The sequence below is a fragment of the Rutidosis leptorrhynchoides genome, chromosome 4 (genome assembly GCF_046630445.1).
Source record: "Rutidosis leptorrhynchoides isolate AG116_Rl617_1_P2 chromosome 4, CSIRO_AGI_Rlap_v1, whole genome shotgun sequence".
Lineage (NCBI taxonomy): Eukaryota > Viridiplantae > Streptophyta > Magnoliopsida > Asterales > Asteraceae > Rutidosis > Rutidosis leptorrhynchoides.
This window is the reverse complement of record NC_092336.1, coordinates 122,173,589-122,190,963: the sequence shown is the minus strand read 5'-3', so window position 1 is coordinate 122,190,963 and position 17,375 is coordinate 122,173,589. Positions and strand designations below refer to the sequence as shown.

Genomic DNA, 17,375 nt, shown 5'->3' with positions numbered 1-17,375 from the left:
TAATTAATTAGTCGCAATAATTTACAATCACATTTTCGTAAATAACATTTCGGTTACATAAATTTCAAATTTCAATTGCTTTAGCCTTTACGTATTACGAGTAACAAATTTCCAAATTCAACAATTAGACATTTCATCAGGGGTATATGTTGTAATTTAGACACAACTCCAAAGTTTTATCTCTACGGTCCTATATGTAACTTCAACCCGCTGTGATAAAACAAAAAGAAATAAAAAAAGGGCTGTTGAGCCATAAATCATCACCGGAGATAGGCCAAAATCGAGATTCTTCTACAACAAAATCACCGACTGTAACCGTCATCCGATCGTTTCGCTTCCGTTCCGATTCTATCTATACATTTTAATCGATCAACTATCAACAACTGAATCTATTGATTCTTGAACTCTCGAAATTGCGAAAATTAGGGTTCTTGTAAGTTCCTCTTTCGATTGAACTATTTCTTTAGCTATTTTTGGCTAATTTTTTTCGATCTGTAGCATTAATTACTCGAATTTCATGAATATTTGGTCAATTTCTTATTTAGCATGTTGCAATATAATGTGTATAAAAAGGTCGATTTTTTTTGCTTACAATTTTTTTTTATTAATTTTTTCTTAGTTTGTGTTATATTTTTCTCCCTTCAAATTTATGCCATTGTGATTTTTTGGTGCTAGCTGTTGATTTGGTAGGTTGCCTAATTGTAGGACTGTAACCCTAATTTTAATTACTTTTTCCCATTCTTTTTTCTTTCAATCAATACATTAAATTAATATGATTTGTATCTCTTATACATGCTAACTTTTTTGCAGTTTGTCTGTTTATTGCATCTTTCATTTGCCAAGTAGGCCTTTGAAGATTTAAGAGTTCAATGGCAGGATATGATTTAGATGTAAGTAACTAAGGAGTTAATCTTTTAACCTTTTTTTTTCATTTCCATTGTGATGTTTTAGGGGGTAATCTTATTAGTTAACTTTGTTGTTTATGGTAACACGTGCAGCAATATGAGGATTATGAAGATGAAGCTGGTGAATATGAAGAGGATGGTGATGAATATGAAGAACAGGAGAAAGAGGAATGCCCGCCGACACGGGAAGCGTTGGAATACCTTGAACTGAGGAATAAGTTGAAGGAAATTCATAGAAAAAAGATGAAGATAGGTGCAGGTTCTGTCTCTGCCAATTCAAGGGAGAAAAAAAGTAAAATGCCATATGATAAGTAAGTACCTTCCTTTCTTGTTTAAAAAAAAAAAAACATGTTATGTAGGCGTGTTTATATCTCTCTAGTTTTGATTTTCCTGTCTTCCTGTATAAGAATCTTCAAGGATCGTCACTTTTGGAAATAGGCACTATTTCATTTAAAAGCTATGGATGTCTGTTTTTGTTTGTATCTCAATAACAAATGGTGTCTCAAAAGCCTCATTCGTTTTCCTGTGGGGATTAACATATTAGTATAACATCGTTCATTTTTTCATTTAGTATTTTTATGTGTTGCAGTTTTGGATCTTTTTTTGGGCCATCACAACCAGTTATTGCTCAAAGAGTAATTCAAGAAAGCAAGTCGCTGTTGGAGAATCCACATTTGGCAGCAAGGGTTTCAAAAACTACTATTGTATGTTTTTTCTTTCTTTTCCTAATAATCATTCAAGTTCTAGATTTATGCTCAAAGAGTAATAATAACCTTTTGGTTTTTATGAAGTGTTTACAGTAGTGCATATAATGTAATAATAACAGTAGTGCATGTAATGTTGGCAGTTCACACTGGCAATTCTACATCATGGTTAAGAGGTCACTTAATAGTTCAAAGCTCGTCACACGTTTAATTTCTGATTAATATGAAATAAATAAATGCTTACAATCAATAGAGTAATATTGAATTAATATTAATATTAAAGTTATATCTTTTTGCTGGCTTCTACTGCAGAACAGGGGTGGTTCTTCGACTCAAGCAGTTACCAAGCCCCGACCCAACGGCAATGGGCAGCCTCGGAAAGTAGATAATTACGTAAGGATTATTTGCATCTGACCAATATTTTAGTTCTATTTTGACCCCGTATGTTCACACACTTCTTTTTTACTTTTTAGTCAAGACCTCAAGCAAAAATTCAGATGCTAAAGAATACGAGAGACTACTCATTTCTATTATCGGATGACGCTGAGCTTCCAGTTCCTCCAAAGATTCCTCCTAAAAGGGTCCCCGCTCCAAAACCCGGTACGTTACTGCGTATACACTTTTTATTATTATACAAAATATACGTATCCCAAAATATTTACATGGAGCTATTCATATGATGAAGAGGTGCGTCCGTCAGAAAGACAAGCAAACACTAATGGTAGAAAAGTCATGAATGGTCGTGAAGAGAGAAGACCCGTGCCGACGTCTAGTCAAATGCGACCAAAATCTGGTCCACAAAGTCAAAGACCTGGTACTGCGAGTAAGTTGACTTCGACATCATTAGATTCAAGAAAACAAGTTGTCAGAAATGAAGGGAGTGGTCAGGGTCGGCCTTCGGGACATAAACCTTTGCCTTCAAAGACGCCGTTGGTTAACAAGCAAAAGGTGAATTCTACACAAGTTGCTAGAGGGTCTATACCCACCGGTCACAAACCGCTTCCCTCTAGATCACCACCATCTGTGCAGAAGAGACCCGTTGAACATAAGAGGGATGATAGAGGATTTAGCAACGGAAACACGATTAGAAAACCTGTGACGACTTCTAAACCTCAGGTATGTTTGTTTCTTTGTGGTGTGCCTCTACTGTGTACACTATAGTGGTGGTAGAATAGGCGGGTTGGGTAACAAGTGGTTTCAGGTCAAAACAACTAGTTTTTGTACCGGTCATAATAGGTCTGGGTTTGGTTGACCTGAAACATTACTTAAAATAATATTTGGATCTAATATACAAAAAGTGTTGCAGAACTCGGAATTCCTCGGCAAGTACTCGGTTTTGCAACTCGGCGAGTACTCGACGAGCACTCTGTCAAACTTGGTCAAACTTGACCAGAACTCGGAATTACTCGGAAAAACGGTCAAAATTCGGCCAAAACTCGTAAAGTTGGTCAAAAATTGGTCAAAAACAGTCAAAGTCAAAATTGGTCAACATTCAAGTACTCCCCGAGTTTTTGAGCCGACCGAGGACTCTCCAAGTAGCGATTTTTACAACACTGTATACAAAAAATATATTATAACATAAATACTACGTGTATTTTTTAGATAATAGAGTGATATGGGAGGTTATATTGTGAGTACTTTGGAAACTATTGACCCGTTCTCCCTTTACCCAATATGCGTTTATCTATGTTTAAGATTGTGATATAGCATGTTTTCGATTTGGTTGTAAATATGACAGATAAAGCAACAATCAGCTAGACCACCATCTAGCTCACAGCATAAGGAACGACCACAAAAAAGACCTGCTCGGCCATTTGATGATGATGACGACGACCAGAACGCCATCAGCATGATCAGAAATATGTTCAGGTAAACATACTTTCTATTCGAGTTAAAGTCAGGCCGAGCCTGCCTAGCCGGGACTGAGCCGGTCAAAGTCAAAGCAAGGTCAAAAAATTTGTATTTTCTAAAATTAGATTATATATTTTAGCCTAAGATGGTCTGTAGTGTCAATCTGTAACTTCGATTGGTAGGCGTGTATTTCTTTAATTTTTGAAACAGTGGGTGACAACAGCTTTTTGTGCAGATATAATCCCAACAGATTTCGTGATATCAATGATGATGATGATAGTGACATGGAGGCTGGTTTTGATGACATCATGCAAGAGGAGAAACGCAGGTTAGTGAAGTTAATGAGGATATGTATAAGTATATGCATGCACACTATTTTATTAACTTTCAGGCACTTGTTGTGCATTCAAAAAAATTTGTCACAAGTTTTTGAAATTAGATATTTCTGATCAGCTTTTATTAGCTTAATTCATACTGTTGTTCCGTTTGTTCGTCATTATATTAGCGTAGTCATCATATTTAACAAAGTTATTGTTTTGTTCTCTTTTCGAAAAGTAAAACAAAATGAAAGTGGAGAAAAAAGTGTGTGCGCGTCAATCTAACTTGACCCGAATGGGTCGATTAGGGTTATACTGTAGTTCAAAATTGTCTTGTCAGATAAAATAATTAGCTAAAAGAAGATGGGTTGGATGGTTTAAAGTTTAAACAGGTTGTAATAAGCTAATATTCATCAACATTTAACATCTCTTAATAATATTACCCTAGATTTGTATTATACCTGTTATAGTGTAACTTTTGAAAATCATATAATTATTGTAAGATTGAAATGGGCAAAAAAAAGTTAAGTGCTGACCCTATAAAGAACTCGTTTTTACCCATTATCCAACAAACCACATATTTTGCACCAAATCTGCAGTACACTCATTGCGAAATTTGTGAATCTATAGAATGCTTTGAACCAAATCTGTGATATATTTACTGTGTGACTAATTGATCTGCAATTTAGTGCGAGGATTGGTGCTAAGGAAGATGAAGAAGAGCTTAAGAAGATTGAAGAAGAAGAAAGGAGAGAACGAATGAGAAAAGAGGCAAAGAAACGGAAGCTTGGCCATCGATAATGATTTGGTGCCGTGTTTATGGAACCATTACTCTGCATATTGCTACCAATTCATAATTTAGTTGGAGATTATGCTTTAGAAGGGGGTAATACATTGCTACCAATGTTCATTGGGTTTCTAAAATTCGAATCATGTTTTATTTTTCATCTTTCTAAAGCAATGTTTAATCTTTATATAGAAAGAATTGTACATTAGTACCATTGTCTGTTGGTTTTTTTTTTTTAACAGTGTTCAATCTTGGTATTTTTAAAGTATCATTACTTTATTTAGAAAGATCAAAATACATTTCTTTGAAGCCTTTTTCTTTTGTAAATAATTTTTTAGTAAATTAAGATTCCCCTGGGTAGACAAGCTGACATCATCATAAGTCATAACCAAAGAAGAAAGGAAATTCATTGCAGTATTCATCAACCACTAGTAACGTGTAATGTTATAGAAGTTGAAAGAGGTCTTTCTCGAATTACATTCCGGTTCTTATTCAAAATGAAGCAGACACGTGGCACTGGTCTGGCAACAGCCCCCTTGGTTTCACAGTTGCAAATGCACGTGCTATGATCGATAATCATATGTTCCGAGTGGTTCTGGTCCTACCAGGTGGTGCATATCAGTCCCAATTAAGGTAAATGTGTTTAGTTGGAGACTGTTTTTGAATCGTCCATGAAAGTAAATCTCATTAAACGCTATTTTGACGTTCCAAGCAGTCTGCGACTCTTGTTTGCGACATTCTGAAGATTCTTCACACGTACTCGTTCATGGTGAAATGATATGGAACGAATTTGCGACTCAAGTTTTTGTCAATATTGCTAGGTGGTTAAATTTATCTAATCCTGCATTGAAATGGCATTTGAGACGTTTGCTTGATGCTAAATCATTCGAGTTACACTAGTTCTGCAAACTTTGTTAAGGAGGTTGTCACTCTTTGGAGTTTATGGAGATATTGAAACGCTGTCCCTTTTAAAGACTCGAGATTAGGGAAAAGTCACTTATTTGACAGTATCATTTTAGATTATTTTATTTTATTCGGATTTATTTACTTACTTTCTCAAAAACAAATCTTAAATTAGAATAGATCTAATGTGATACAAATTCCTACAAACTAAGAGTCCGATTACAAGATCCATTAATTTATTTGAATCTGCATATTGAACACGACCCTAACACCATTGCTTCAATGCTAAACGAACACCATAATTGACATTAAACATTAAAGGAAAAACTCACTTCTTTGCACAACTAGAGTTCAGAAATCTATCAGAAAGTAAATCACCTACTTGTACCTGACAACCTGAATTGATAAAAATGTAAATAATCAAAACTCGTAAAATCTCTAACCCAAACACCGAAAGATGAAAGAAGAGACAACTGACATAAATGATGAAATCTTTGAAGTAGGATAAAACATTGCCTCAGTGGTACCTCGGTTATTCGGTGGATGCGAAAGGTTAAGGATTCGATCTTCAAAGGAGTTTGCTTTTCCAATGTGATTTCCTCCCGATGCGTGTTATGAATATGATCGGGTGGGTGGTTTTTCTCCCAACACATCCTTAAATCATCTCAAGTGGCGGGCCGAATGAATACCCAATTAATATTACTCCGTAAGTATACTCCCGTAAATATAAATATTGTTCCTAGATTTCCATTTCATTTACACTCCAAGACCATATGTATCAAGGCTTTCCCACGCCCGTGGGATCCCATGTGGCAAAGAAGCAACGCCCCTTTTATCCGTATTGGGGCATTGGTTTGGGGCAGTTTGAGGGCATTGGTTGGGATCCAACACCAAAAGTAACGGGTGTTGCTTCATTTTTTTAATTTTTTATTATTTTAAAAATATTATTTTTATTCTTTTTTAATATTTAATACTTAACCCAATTGTATTTTAACACATAATTACAATACTTCTAACTCACACCAAAAACCAACACAACCACTACTTCACATAAAAAAACTCACACGTCATATTCATCAAAAAAGTACAAAAAAAAAAAAAAAAAAAAAAAAAACAACTCACACAAACACACGCCTCCTACCACTCCAACTGGTCTGACCATTAGAAAAAACAAATTAAAAAAATGAAAGAGTAACGGTTGGTGGCGACGCAATAGGGAGCCAGGGATGAGTTTTTCTCATCAAACTTAATTTTCAAATTTCAGCAATATTTCCTTCTTACTCTCCTAACAAACTTCACTTCTATATCATTAACATTTTTGAGGATTGAACTAATTAAATTAGGGGTTTTCACATAAACCCTAACCTGTGGTAATTTTTTTTTTTTTTTTTTTTTAATAGATTCCTGTGTATCATGTGCTATTGAGATATAGATGATGATGATGATGATGATGATGATGATGATGATGATATGGAGTTTCTAAGTTCATATAAACCTTAATTTTAGTTATCACTCATGTTTGGTGCTCGATTACTTTTGAATTATGACGAAAATATATACTAGATAACTGAAAACGATGTTCTGAGGTTAAGAAAAATGTATATATGTATGCATACTATTGGAAACTAACTAATAGTTAGAAGTTTATGTACACGATGTTATTAAGAGAAATGGAAGGTTTTATGAATGTGCACGTGATGAAGTTCTTAAGAGTAAGTTAACTAGCCAAGAAACAAGATTATGGGTGATTATGTGAGCTATGGGTTAACTATGTGATTACTGAGTAATTTGTGTAGTTATTATGTAGATAATGGAAGCATGAATGATATGTGAATACTTTTAATGATAGGTTCTTGAAAGTGACCATTCAAGTTAGCTAGCAAGCCGATTTCAAGTTAATTAGCAAGCGATAACCAAGGTGAGTACAATATATATGCGATCTTATAGGTTTCATTACGATAATGTGATGAAATAACTACGTGTAAGTGTGTAACATGATAGTATAGCCCTTGTGAGGCGGTTCCGTTATAGCCTTTGTGTGGTAATTTTTATAGCCTGTTAACTATGTGTAACATGATAGTATAACCCTTGTGAGGCGGTTTCGTTGTAGCCCTAATGTGGTGTCTCATTCTAGCCGTCGCTTGGCGTTTTGTAATAGTCATTGCTTGGTGGAGTGCTATTGACATTGTGTGATGATTTTTTATAGTGTTTGTGAGGTGATAAGTTAAGGTTCTTGGTAGCGTCATACATGTAAATGCGTGTGTTATTGTGAGATAATGTGAAATAACAGAAAGAAACTACAAAGAAAAATGAATGAGTTTGAAGGTCTATATTGGAAAATGCCTGGCAAACGGGTCGGGTTGGGTCGAGACCCATATGGGTTTGGGTCGAAACGGGTCATGGGTCGAAACGGGTCAGAATTTAAATGGGCCAAACGGGTTGGGTCGGAACCCGGGTTGGGTTGGGTCTGAGTGGGTCGAGACCCAACGGGTTGGGTTGGGTCGGGTCGGGTCGAGAACCAACTTTTTCAATTAAATTTTAGTTTTAAATATTTTTATATCATTTTTATTATTTATTATTATTATTATTATTTTATATTTTATTCTGAAAAATTACATCGTGCAACTAAAATACAAAATTTTACAGCTCAACCTATTGGACCCATATACAAGACCCGTTGGACCCATCTCTATTTGTTGGACTTGTTGGATCTGAACCTGGTCGACCCATTTCTTATTTTTTGGTCCAAGACCCCATATGTTTTAAAAAAACTCATTGGACCAATTTTTAGGGATGCGAATCCCAAAAACTAGAAACTTTACAACTCGACCCGTTTGACCCATATGTAAGACCCATTAGACCCAAATTGAGCACTTTGGGTTTGGTTTGCCAGGTATTTGGAATACAAATGTATAGTTTTTAGATATTAGATATTCAGATATAATAGTTACAGAAATATGTGATATGTGATCAGTGTGAGGAAGTAGTAAACGATTAAGTTAGGCCCAAAAGTATAATTATCTGAAATTAGGGTTTGGTTTCGATGATTCAATGTCGTGTTTTAACTTGTGTTTGCATATGTCACTTGGGTCCATTGGGAGAATTAAGTCAATTGAAGTCGGTTGTCATGTCATGTAGTTTGTTTATTCAAGATACGGTGCGGTGTAAATGTGTTTTTGGTTTCTAAAATTGTTTGTGTCGAAAGTGGAAGGCGTTGCATTTCTAATGTGTTCATCTATTGTATTGTCTATCAACATTCACTTAAAGCCTTACTTTCAACTTGGCCTGTGTCTACTTCGTTCCTTCATATTTCTAATGGTTTGGGGAAAAAGCCCCCTTAGGGACCCAATGCGTCGTATTCTCCAAAATGTGGAGCATTATCTGTAACTAAGAGGGAACAACCAGAAAAGGAGAGAAAGGAGAGGGACGTTAAGCTTAGGTAGGGTAGCGACACGAGAGAGCAACGTCAACGATGGGAAAATGATGATGAAGATGTGTTGGTCAGCTAAAAATGGCAACGACCATCACACACAAATGATGATTTTAACACTTACCAGAAACCGACAAGCGAAATTCCAGGTTGATGCCAACAGATAAGCATCACCACATGTAAAAGTTCGGCCAAATGAAAATTCCTTCGGTGAACAAAAAGAATAGACCATTTCCAAGTGACTCTCTGAAGAGATCCGGCGACTAAAGTCAAATAAGATTCTGACGAGGATGCAACCAAACAACAAACCTGCAACAGCCTCATACTGAGACATCGGTTCACTGGAACCGAACAACAATCTGTACCACCCTTGGCTATATAACCCATTATATGCCTTATAACTTTGTTTTCTTTTTTAGCTCCTCGCTAGGGGTTTAATATAATTTTTTTGTAAAATAGTACTTTCTTGAATTATGCACATTTCATTTAGCTATTCAGCGGATGTTGGTGAACTTCATGAACAGATTGGTTTTGTAGCAGACACAAACCTTTATAATTCAATGAGTTTCATGGCTACAAAACCCTATGCCTTATTATTATATACAAAACCCTATGAATGTTAACGTGTAAAAATAAATGTTAATGGGCAGAAATCATTATCGTTTAACCATTGAATGTTCACTGTGTGGCTGAGAATTGCTTATCCGCTCAGCTCGAAAATACTGCTTAGTCATGGCTGATTAAATATCTAAATATGACTGATAAAACTTCACTCAAAGAGAATGGTTGACAACTTAAATGCTCAATAAAATTTTCCACCGTCAGTATTCTAGCATAAACTGAAAATGATGTATGTCCGAATTTATCTCAATGGATCCCTTGTAACTAGCCGGTGACCATAATATAATTGTACGTGTAAATGGATAAAGTTTCGTCTACTCATAGTTTTACTCGGTTGCCTAATGGAGTTATCTTGTGACCATTTTCGATTTTTTTTTTCCCGGGCACCTTAGAGGATTAGTAGATAATTGTACAACATGTATAAAGTGTTATAGAAATGAGGTTTAGTGGTTAATACATTTATGCAATTGTTGGAATTATTAGCACTTAGCAGAAGAGTTATTGTACAGTGATTGTATTGTATTTTAGTTATATGTCTAGATACACAACAGTTACATATCAATATTATTATATACACTCATGTAATCTAATATTTTAGATATGGGAGAATACCACAATTTCAGGAATTACACTTACCGTGAAATTCTTTAATATTAAAATTGACTTTACAAACTTCTAGAAAGTAAGATATAACGCATTATCATAATAAACTAGTGAAATCACCCGTGAAATCACGGATTTGTTTAAACGAAACAGTTTAATGATATGTTTTAGGTATTAAGTGAACGTAAATGCTAAAGTCATTTAGTTTAATGATCGGTGAAACCACAGAGTCCGACTAAGAAACTCGTCAGCTGAATATTTCATCAAACACCTAAAATACTTATTAAACAATCCACATCCAATCATAAGAGATAATATTGGTTGTCATTTTATTTTAAAAGTGTAAATTAAAATATAAATTTAGAATTGGTTTTCTTCTGCCTAGCTTTAAACCTTCTCGTACTCAATTCAAAATAATTAATTAAAATAATTCAAAATTATTTAATTTTAATAATTAAAATAATTATTAATAAGATTTAATAATATTAACTAATTAATAAGATTTAATTTTAATTCAAAATTATTTAGATTAATGACATCACCTACCATGCTTAGATTTTTTTTTTTTTTTTTTGATTGTGGTACCACGAGTTTGTTTAAAAAAATAGTTTAATGATATGTTTTAAGTATTAAATGGAATCACAGAGTTTTACTAAGAAACTCGTCAGCTGAACATTTCATCAAACACCTAAAATGCATATTGAACAATCCACGTCCAATCATAAGAGATAATATTGGTTGTCATTTTATTTTAAAAGGGTAAATTAAAATATAACTTTAGAATTAGTACCTTCTACCTAGCTTTTATACATTTTCGTACTCAATTCAAAATAATTAATTAAAATAATTTAAAATTATTTAATTTTAATAATTAAAATAATTATTAATAAAATTAATTAATAAGATTTAATTTTAATTCAAAATTATTTAGATTAATGACATCTTAGATTAATGACATCACCCACCATACTTAGATTTTTTTCTTTTGTTTTTTGATTTTCTTTTAATAAAGAAATTAGCTTAATAATGACATCATCATTTTAGGATTTTAATAGAAACTATAGAATAGATATTAATTATTAATTTGTGTTAATAATTAATAATTAATGATATAAATAGTTACGAAAATAAAAATAATAATATTGCATTACATTATAATATAATGTATGGAAACATATGATTAATAAAATAATAACATTGACGACAAACACCAACATACGTAAACCTCATGATTACTAACAAGATAATGATTATACACTAACCACTTTTTCAACACTAAATCATACATGACCTGTTTATTTAAAAACAACATTCCGTAAGCCATTAAACGACCATAAAATTGCTCACAAATGGTATGTAAGAACAAATACATGGCCTGTTTATTTAAAAACAACATTCCGTAAGTCATTAAACGACCATAAAATTGCTCACAAATGGTATGTAAGAACAATAGTAATATTACATTATACTATAACAATACAATACTTTAAAAATTAATACACTATAATTAATAATAGAATGCTAAATGTAATTTATAATGAATACTATTTGAATTATTGTAAGAAAATTGATACATTAGATAGGGTAATTCAAGATACATCAAAATGTATTTTATATTTTTAATACATTTAATAACACATTAATTAAAATTAATTAGTGCTAACTCTTTAGCTGTAAGTCAATTTTTAGACAAGTATTTAACACCCCCTCCATTTCTGCAGGAGCAAAAGGGCTTCTTCAAGCTGCCATTGCAACATAAGGTTCTCTCTCTTTTCTCCCTTATACTCCCAACACAAACACACACTCACCTTCAATTAATCTAATTATTCCAGTTACTTGTTTTATTCATGTTTTCTGTAATCATATTATATTATAATATTATTATAATTTTATTTCCTTGAAATCTGTATGCACACTTGACCAACACTCTGACCTAATTGTATTCATCGCTCAATTGCTTATCACTATTTTTCATTTGTATTCATTGTATATAATTAAATATTCAATTGCTTAGTAAAGTATATAATGCCTTTTGATGTTAAAACAAAGAAAGAAATGTTAGTATCCTTATTAATTCCCAATGTATTATTAAAGAATAAAATAATTTTTTTTATATGATATTCTGTTTGCAGTTAGTCATTTTCTTATGTATACTTCATGATCATTTTTGTTTCTATATAAATGTAACATGTTTTAATGGTTGATAACAAATTGAATTATGTACACATTCAAGATTGAACAAATCAAGTGGATTTAGTTTGTCTGTAAATCGTTTAATTAAATGACTCTGGATTTGATTACAACTACTATTAATATGAAACAAAACAGGATTTGTGAATTGTGAATGTAATTAAATAATATATAGAACCTTTATTGTTGCAGAGGATTGCTTGAAGTTACAACAATGGTAGCTTTTACATTGCCTCAGAACTCATCCATTCAACTACGATCCTCAATACCGCCTCAGAAAACACTATGTCTTAACAGGGCGACGCAGTTAGTTCTAGTAAACGATGTTACCTTGTGCGGTATGCGATCAAAGGAAACTAGAATTTTACCGAGAATATCGCATGCCATCTCGGAGAAAGAATCATCAAGCTCGTTGGGTGGTTTGGCCAAAAACAACAACCCGATAATTGTCATCGACAATTATGATAGCTTCACTTATAACCTTTGCCAGGTTGTCCCCTATTCTTGAGAAAACTAAGAATGAATTCAAGACGGGCACTTTTATGTTCTGTAAAAGTTATAAATCACTTCCTTTATTATCTGAGTAACAATGGAAAATTTGTTGAGACGAGCTTTACGGACCGAGTAAAACTTAAAACTGTGTTTTTTTTTTTTTTTTTTTTTTTGTTTCTGTTAAATATGTTTGCACATGGCTATTTTTTGTTCTTGTTAACTTATGGTAAATTTCTAATGCCTCTTTTGCTTTTTTTTTTTTTTTTTTTAATTTCTAGTATATGGGAGAGCTGGGATGCAACTTTGAGGTTTACCGGAACGATGAGCTTACTGTAGATGAACTCAAAACGTAATTATTTGTTATCTTATTTGGATTTTTATTACAATTGTTATGCGGATCTGTTTATGTTATTTACTTCAAGAAATTTTCAACATTTGTCAACATTTTCTGTTCTATATCTTTCCTTTTCCCTTTTTTACTTTCCTTGTGTCGTTTTGTTTAACAGGAAAAAACCAAGAGGAATTCTTATATCGCCTGGACCAGGTATGGTCATTTAACTGCGTATTTTGCCTTTAATATTTTACCCACAATATCAATCTCTAAAGATAAGGCGTTTTTTCTCTTTTGCAGGTGCACCACAAGATTCAGGAATATCATCGCAAACGGTACTGGAACTTGGACCTCATGTACCTTTGTTTGGTGTATGCATGGGACTACAGTGCATCGGTGAAGCTTTTGGAGGTTAGTTATTTGACATCATACAATCAATGATATAGTTTGTTATGAACACGTTAATAAGTACTTGTAATGGGACCATTTAGTTTTGAAAATTATCCTTTCTTATAGAGGACACACATGGCTTTAATTGAACCAGCTTCCTTATTTGAACATCATATCTCTTTTGTAAAGGATTTTAAATCGGACTAGGTGTTTGCTCATCAGCTGTCGTTACATACAAGATACACTAATACAAGATTATTTAAATTTGGTTTTGCTAATGGGTATTAATTATAGTTTAGTGATTATTTTTATTAAACTATGTGGGAAGTCATATGGTACTTAAAGAGTTTTAAATTTCGAATTTTCTATATTCATCGCTGAAAAACTTTGATAACTGAGTCTTTTAGTGGTTTGATATGTTAACTAATTGATCCATTTATGCTTTAACGACCCCAATATGGTTATCCTTTTTAAAGCTTCCAAATTTATGCTTTCACGTATCAGGTTTATGTGTCCCTACTCAGCTACAATTGTCCCTTCGCAACATAGACCTATAGGCGGCTGTATAAAACATTGGATCAATATGTTTTAGCTTACAATTACATGGACTAATATTGTATTAAACACTTTAGCTATGTCATATTATGATATTAATTGAGCAATGTATGCCATTGTTGGGTGATTCAAGCATTGTGTATAGATATTTTAATATTACTGCACATTACTATTAGGATCCTGTCCTAAAGATTAGGTTTGATTAAAGATGAAATGTATATTAGCATTATCAAACTGTCTATAATTCTATACGTGTTACATACACTTTAAACCAATTATAATTCTATCCCTCTTTCATATCTATAAGCTATTTTCTTTTTATGTAAGATCATTCTACGTAAATGAGCATTCCTTACCTTGTCACACACTCACACGTGAGAAAACTAGTTTCTACATGGAACCATAATTGAACCATCTGTCTAAATTTGTTATTCTTCTTCATATAAATACATAAACACAATCATTAAAATGTATTAAATTTATTTGATGCGTGCCCGACTTTATCTGATTTTAATCCTTTAATACGTATCATTCATGGATACTTGTTAGCTTTAAACTGCTAGTAATTGTTCATTTCTTTTTCTGTGCATGTGCTAACAACTTATATACTTTTGTACAGGGAAAATCGTGCGCTCTCCTTATGGTGTTATTCATGGAAAAAGTTCCCTGGTTTATCATAACGAGGGCGGGGAAAATGGTTTGTTTGCAGGCGTATCAAAGTATGTCCAGTCACTTCTAACTATCGTCATGAGTAATTTTTTGCTTATCTATTTTTTTGCCTACCATATGTCTCATTTCTGTTATGATATTCTTTTTGCCTTAACGCTACGGTTTGTATATTGTGAATGATGGTCATTTTGCATTTTGTTGGCAGCCCGTTTACGGTTGGTAGATATCACAGCCTTGTGATTGAGAAAGAGACGTTTCCTAGTGATGAACTTGAGATTACAGCTTGGACAGAGGATGGACTCGTGATGGCTGCTCGTCACAAAGTATACCGACATCTGCAAGTAATGTGCATTTTCCCTTGTGTTGTCTTTTTACTAATAATAAATCAGATTCGTACCTTGTTTCCCTTTATTTTTTGATACAGTTTATCTCGTTTTGAGGCCTCACTTTAATTAAGTACGTAGTTGTTTTTATTTTTTGGTTAAAACTGTTTTTTCTTGTTTTAAAACCGCATAATGATTCCAAACTGTGTCATTAACTCTTGCATGCTTGAATCGGTTGACTTTCTAATCTGTGACCTCACTTAAACTTAATTGTCTATTTCTTGATGATTACGCGAGGAAAGATTGAACACTATCTTGTTCCGTGTTTTCCAAATGATCGACATAGTAGACCATATCACTTCTTGCCAAACCAACCTTTGAAAAATTTTAAAATGTGGATGTCCAATAATGCAAATTAAATCATTTTAATTCGAACATGTTGACACTCTCTATATAACAAAACTGGTATCCTTCCTAGCATGGCCTGCCAAATGAACGTGCAAATTTTTGTTGCGCCTTGATGAGTTTATATATACCAACTAAAGTTAAAACTTTATGTAAAAGATATTTTCCTTTTGTGTAATATGCTTGAGATCTTAATGCTTGTGATGTGTTGCAGGGAGTACAGTTCCATCCAGAGAGCATTATAACAACTGAAGGCAAGCAAATTGTTGGTAACTTCATCAAATTGATTGAGACCAAGGAAGCTGTTTCTGGAAACTAAACTCTGCTCAGTAAAGATAAAGAGCTTTCTACAATGAATAAAGATATTGGCTACATAGTAGATTTACCCATTTCAACCTTCTATTTTTAGATGTTCAGTCCCTTTGACATTTTGGATTTTTAAGCTCAAAGATTTAAGTCCATGATTGGTTTTTGGTAGTAGTTTTTATACCATAGTTTCTTTGGGATGATGGATGGGTTGAATGCATCATGACACACACGAACGCACACATGAAGTTGCGCGCACATGCACGCATGCACTCGTTCAACTATGGCTGAGGGTGGTTAATTGTTTGTTTGTTTGTGTATATGGTAGTAGTGATCATGGGGATACAATTTGATTAAGGATGACAGTGAGTCAATGACTACGTTGTCATGGCTATTGAAATCTTCCATGCTGGAATTAGATGAACTGTTAAGCTTTAACAACAACAAAATCCAATACCACATAACTGGTGTATGAGGAGGTGAAATGTAGACAATCATTCCCTTATTCGAGAATAAAGACAAGTCATTTCTCCACTCATAGTGAAAAACTCTCAAAAGTAGAGAAAGTCATCCCTCTTTCTATTCGATAGATAATTGGAAGAAGCGTTTTGAAGTAGGATATCATTTGGGTTCTTGTGCCATTGTTAGTCTTTTGGCATATTTTGGTTGAAGTGACAATTGAACTCCTTGTTGTAATGGTTCAGAACCTTCTTCCTTTTGTGTCTATTGAGAAAGTGGTTAATGTGGTTGGAAGTGCTGGTCTATTATTGCATATGCTACCAGTTATGTTGATATTGCGGATGAAACACTGTGGTAGGGGGATTTGTGGTTTGGGTTATACGGAGGCGGTGTGAACTAGGAGATGGTTTGTGGGGGGGGGGGGGTCATCGGTCTATAGGTGCTTTGATTGAATCAACCTGAGTCATTTGCGATTTTCGTTGAAAATATGAACAGGTTTATCACTGCATATAACACCACAACCACCCACCTCGAATCAGGCTCAATACAACTTGCAACACCGTGTCTAATCAGTTTGCTGCTCTCAGCATCAACCTTGTGCCTGCCATCACCTAAACCCATGCCAACCACAAAAGAACACCCACCGTACCACACTCCCCTGTCGCACACAAACCTCGAAATCATGGTCGCACCACCTGTTCATACACTTGACACCGCACCCCTCCCACCATTTGACCAAACGACTTTCACGGACACGGGACACCATAAGTGACACCCGATTACAAAGTTCATGGCCTTATCTCTCTTATCTCCAGCCTCTTTACAAGGCATATTTGGAACTTTAATGATTTTTTTTTTATTTAAAGTAAGAAACATTAAGGTGGACATTTTTTTGAGACAGAATGAGTAACAACTTGGTAACCCAATTAACAAATTTTAAAAAAAAAAAAAAAAAGTAAACTGACAGTACAAAATGTTGAGAAAAGCGACACCGAATTATAGCAAACCGCTAGTAATAATTGAAATAACGATAATAATAGGACACCGAGATTTAACGTGGAAAACCCCAATAGGGTAAAAACCACGGGCAAGGAAAGGAACGTTTCACTAATAAGAAAAATAGGAATTACACTT

The 17,375-nt window shown here is 33.8% G+C and overlaps 2 protein-coding genes across 2 annotated transcripts; both read left to right on the top strand.

Annotated features, from left to right (window-relative positions):
- Positions 1-255: 255 nt before the first annotated feature.
- On the top strand, positions 256-4,873 carry LOC139840165 (uncharacterized). Its single transcript, XM_071830388.1, has 10 exons — positions 256-433; positions 811-890; positions 999-1,216; positions 1,495-1,609; positions 1,922-2,002; positions 2,083-2,209; positions 2,295-2,725; positions 3,348-3,478; positions 3,696-3,788; positions 4,467-4,873. The coding sequence occupies exons 2-10, from the start codon at positions 870-872 to the stop codon at positions 4,576-4,578; spliced, it is 1,329 nt and encodes a 442-aa protein (XP_071686489.1). The 5' UTR covers positions 256-433; positions 811-869; the 3' UTR covers positions 4,579-4,873.
- Positions 4,874-11,844: 6,971 nt separating this feature from the next.
- LOC139840324 (anthranilate synthase beta subunit 2, chloroplastic-like) lies at positions 11,845-16,000 on the top strand. Its single transcript, XM_071830591.1, has 8 exons — positions 11,845-11,881; positions 12,504-12,801; positions 13,082-13,152; positions 13,310-13,347; positions 13,435-13,545; positions 14,699-14,798; positions 14,954-15,089; positions 15,691-16,000. The coding sequence occupies exons 2-8, from the start codon at positions 12,526-12,528 to the stop codon at positions 15,793-15,795; spliced, it is 837 nt and encodes a 278-aa protein (XP_071686692.1). The 5' UTR covers positions 11,845-11,881; positions 12,504-12,525; the 3' UTR covers positions 15,796-16,000.
- The last annotated feature ends 1,375 nt before the right edge of the window (positions 16,001-17,375 follow it).

Excerpts from the sequence above, each read along its gene's own strand:
- LOC139840165 (XM_071830388.1), top strand. The coding sequence starts at position 870 with ATGGCAGGATATGATTTAGAT. Across the intron at positions 2,210-2,294 it reads GGTCCCCGCTCCAAAACCCG|AGGTGCGTCCGTCAGAAAGA; the intron begins GTACGTTACTGC and ends CATATGATGAAG. Across the intron at positions 2,726-3,347 it reads TGACGACTTCTAAACCTCAG|ATAAAGCAACAATCAGCTAG; the intron begins GTATGTTTGTTT and ends TAAATATGACAG.
- LOC139840324 (XM_071830591.1), top strand. The coding sequence starts at position 12,526 with ATGGTAGCTTTTACATTGCCTCAGAACTCATCCATTCAACTACGATCC. Across the intron at positions 13,153-13,309 it reads ACTGTAGATGAACTCAAAAC|GAAAAAACCAAGAGGAATTC; the intron begins GTAATTATTTGT and ends TTTGTTTAACAG. Across the intron at positions 13,348-13,434 it reads TCTTATATCGCCTGGACCAG|GTGCACCACAAGATTCAGGA; the intron begins GTATGGTCATTT and ends TCTCTTTTGCAG.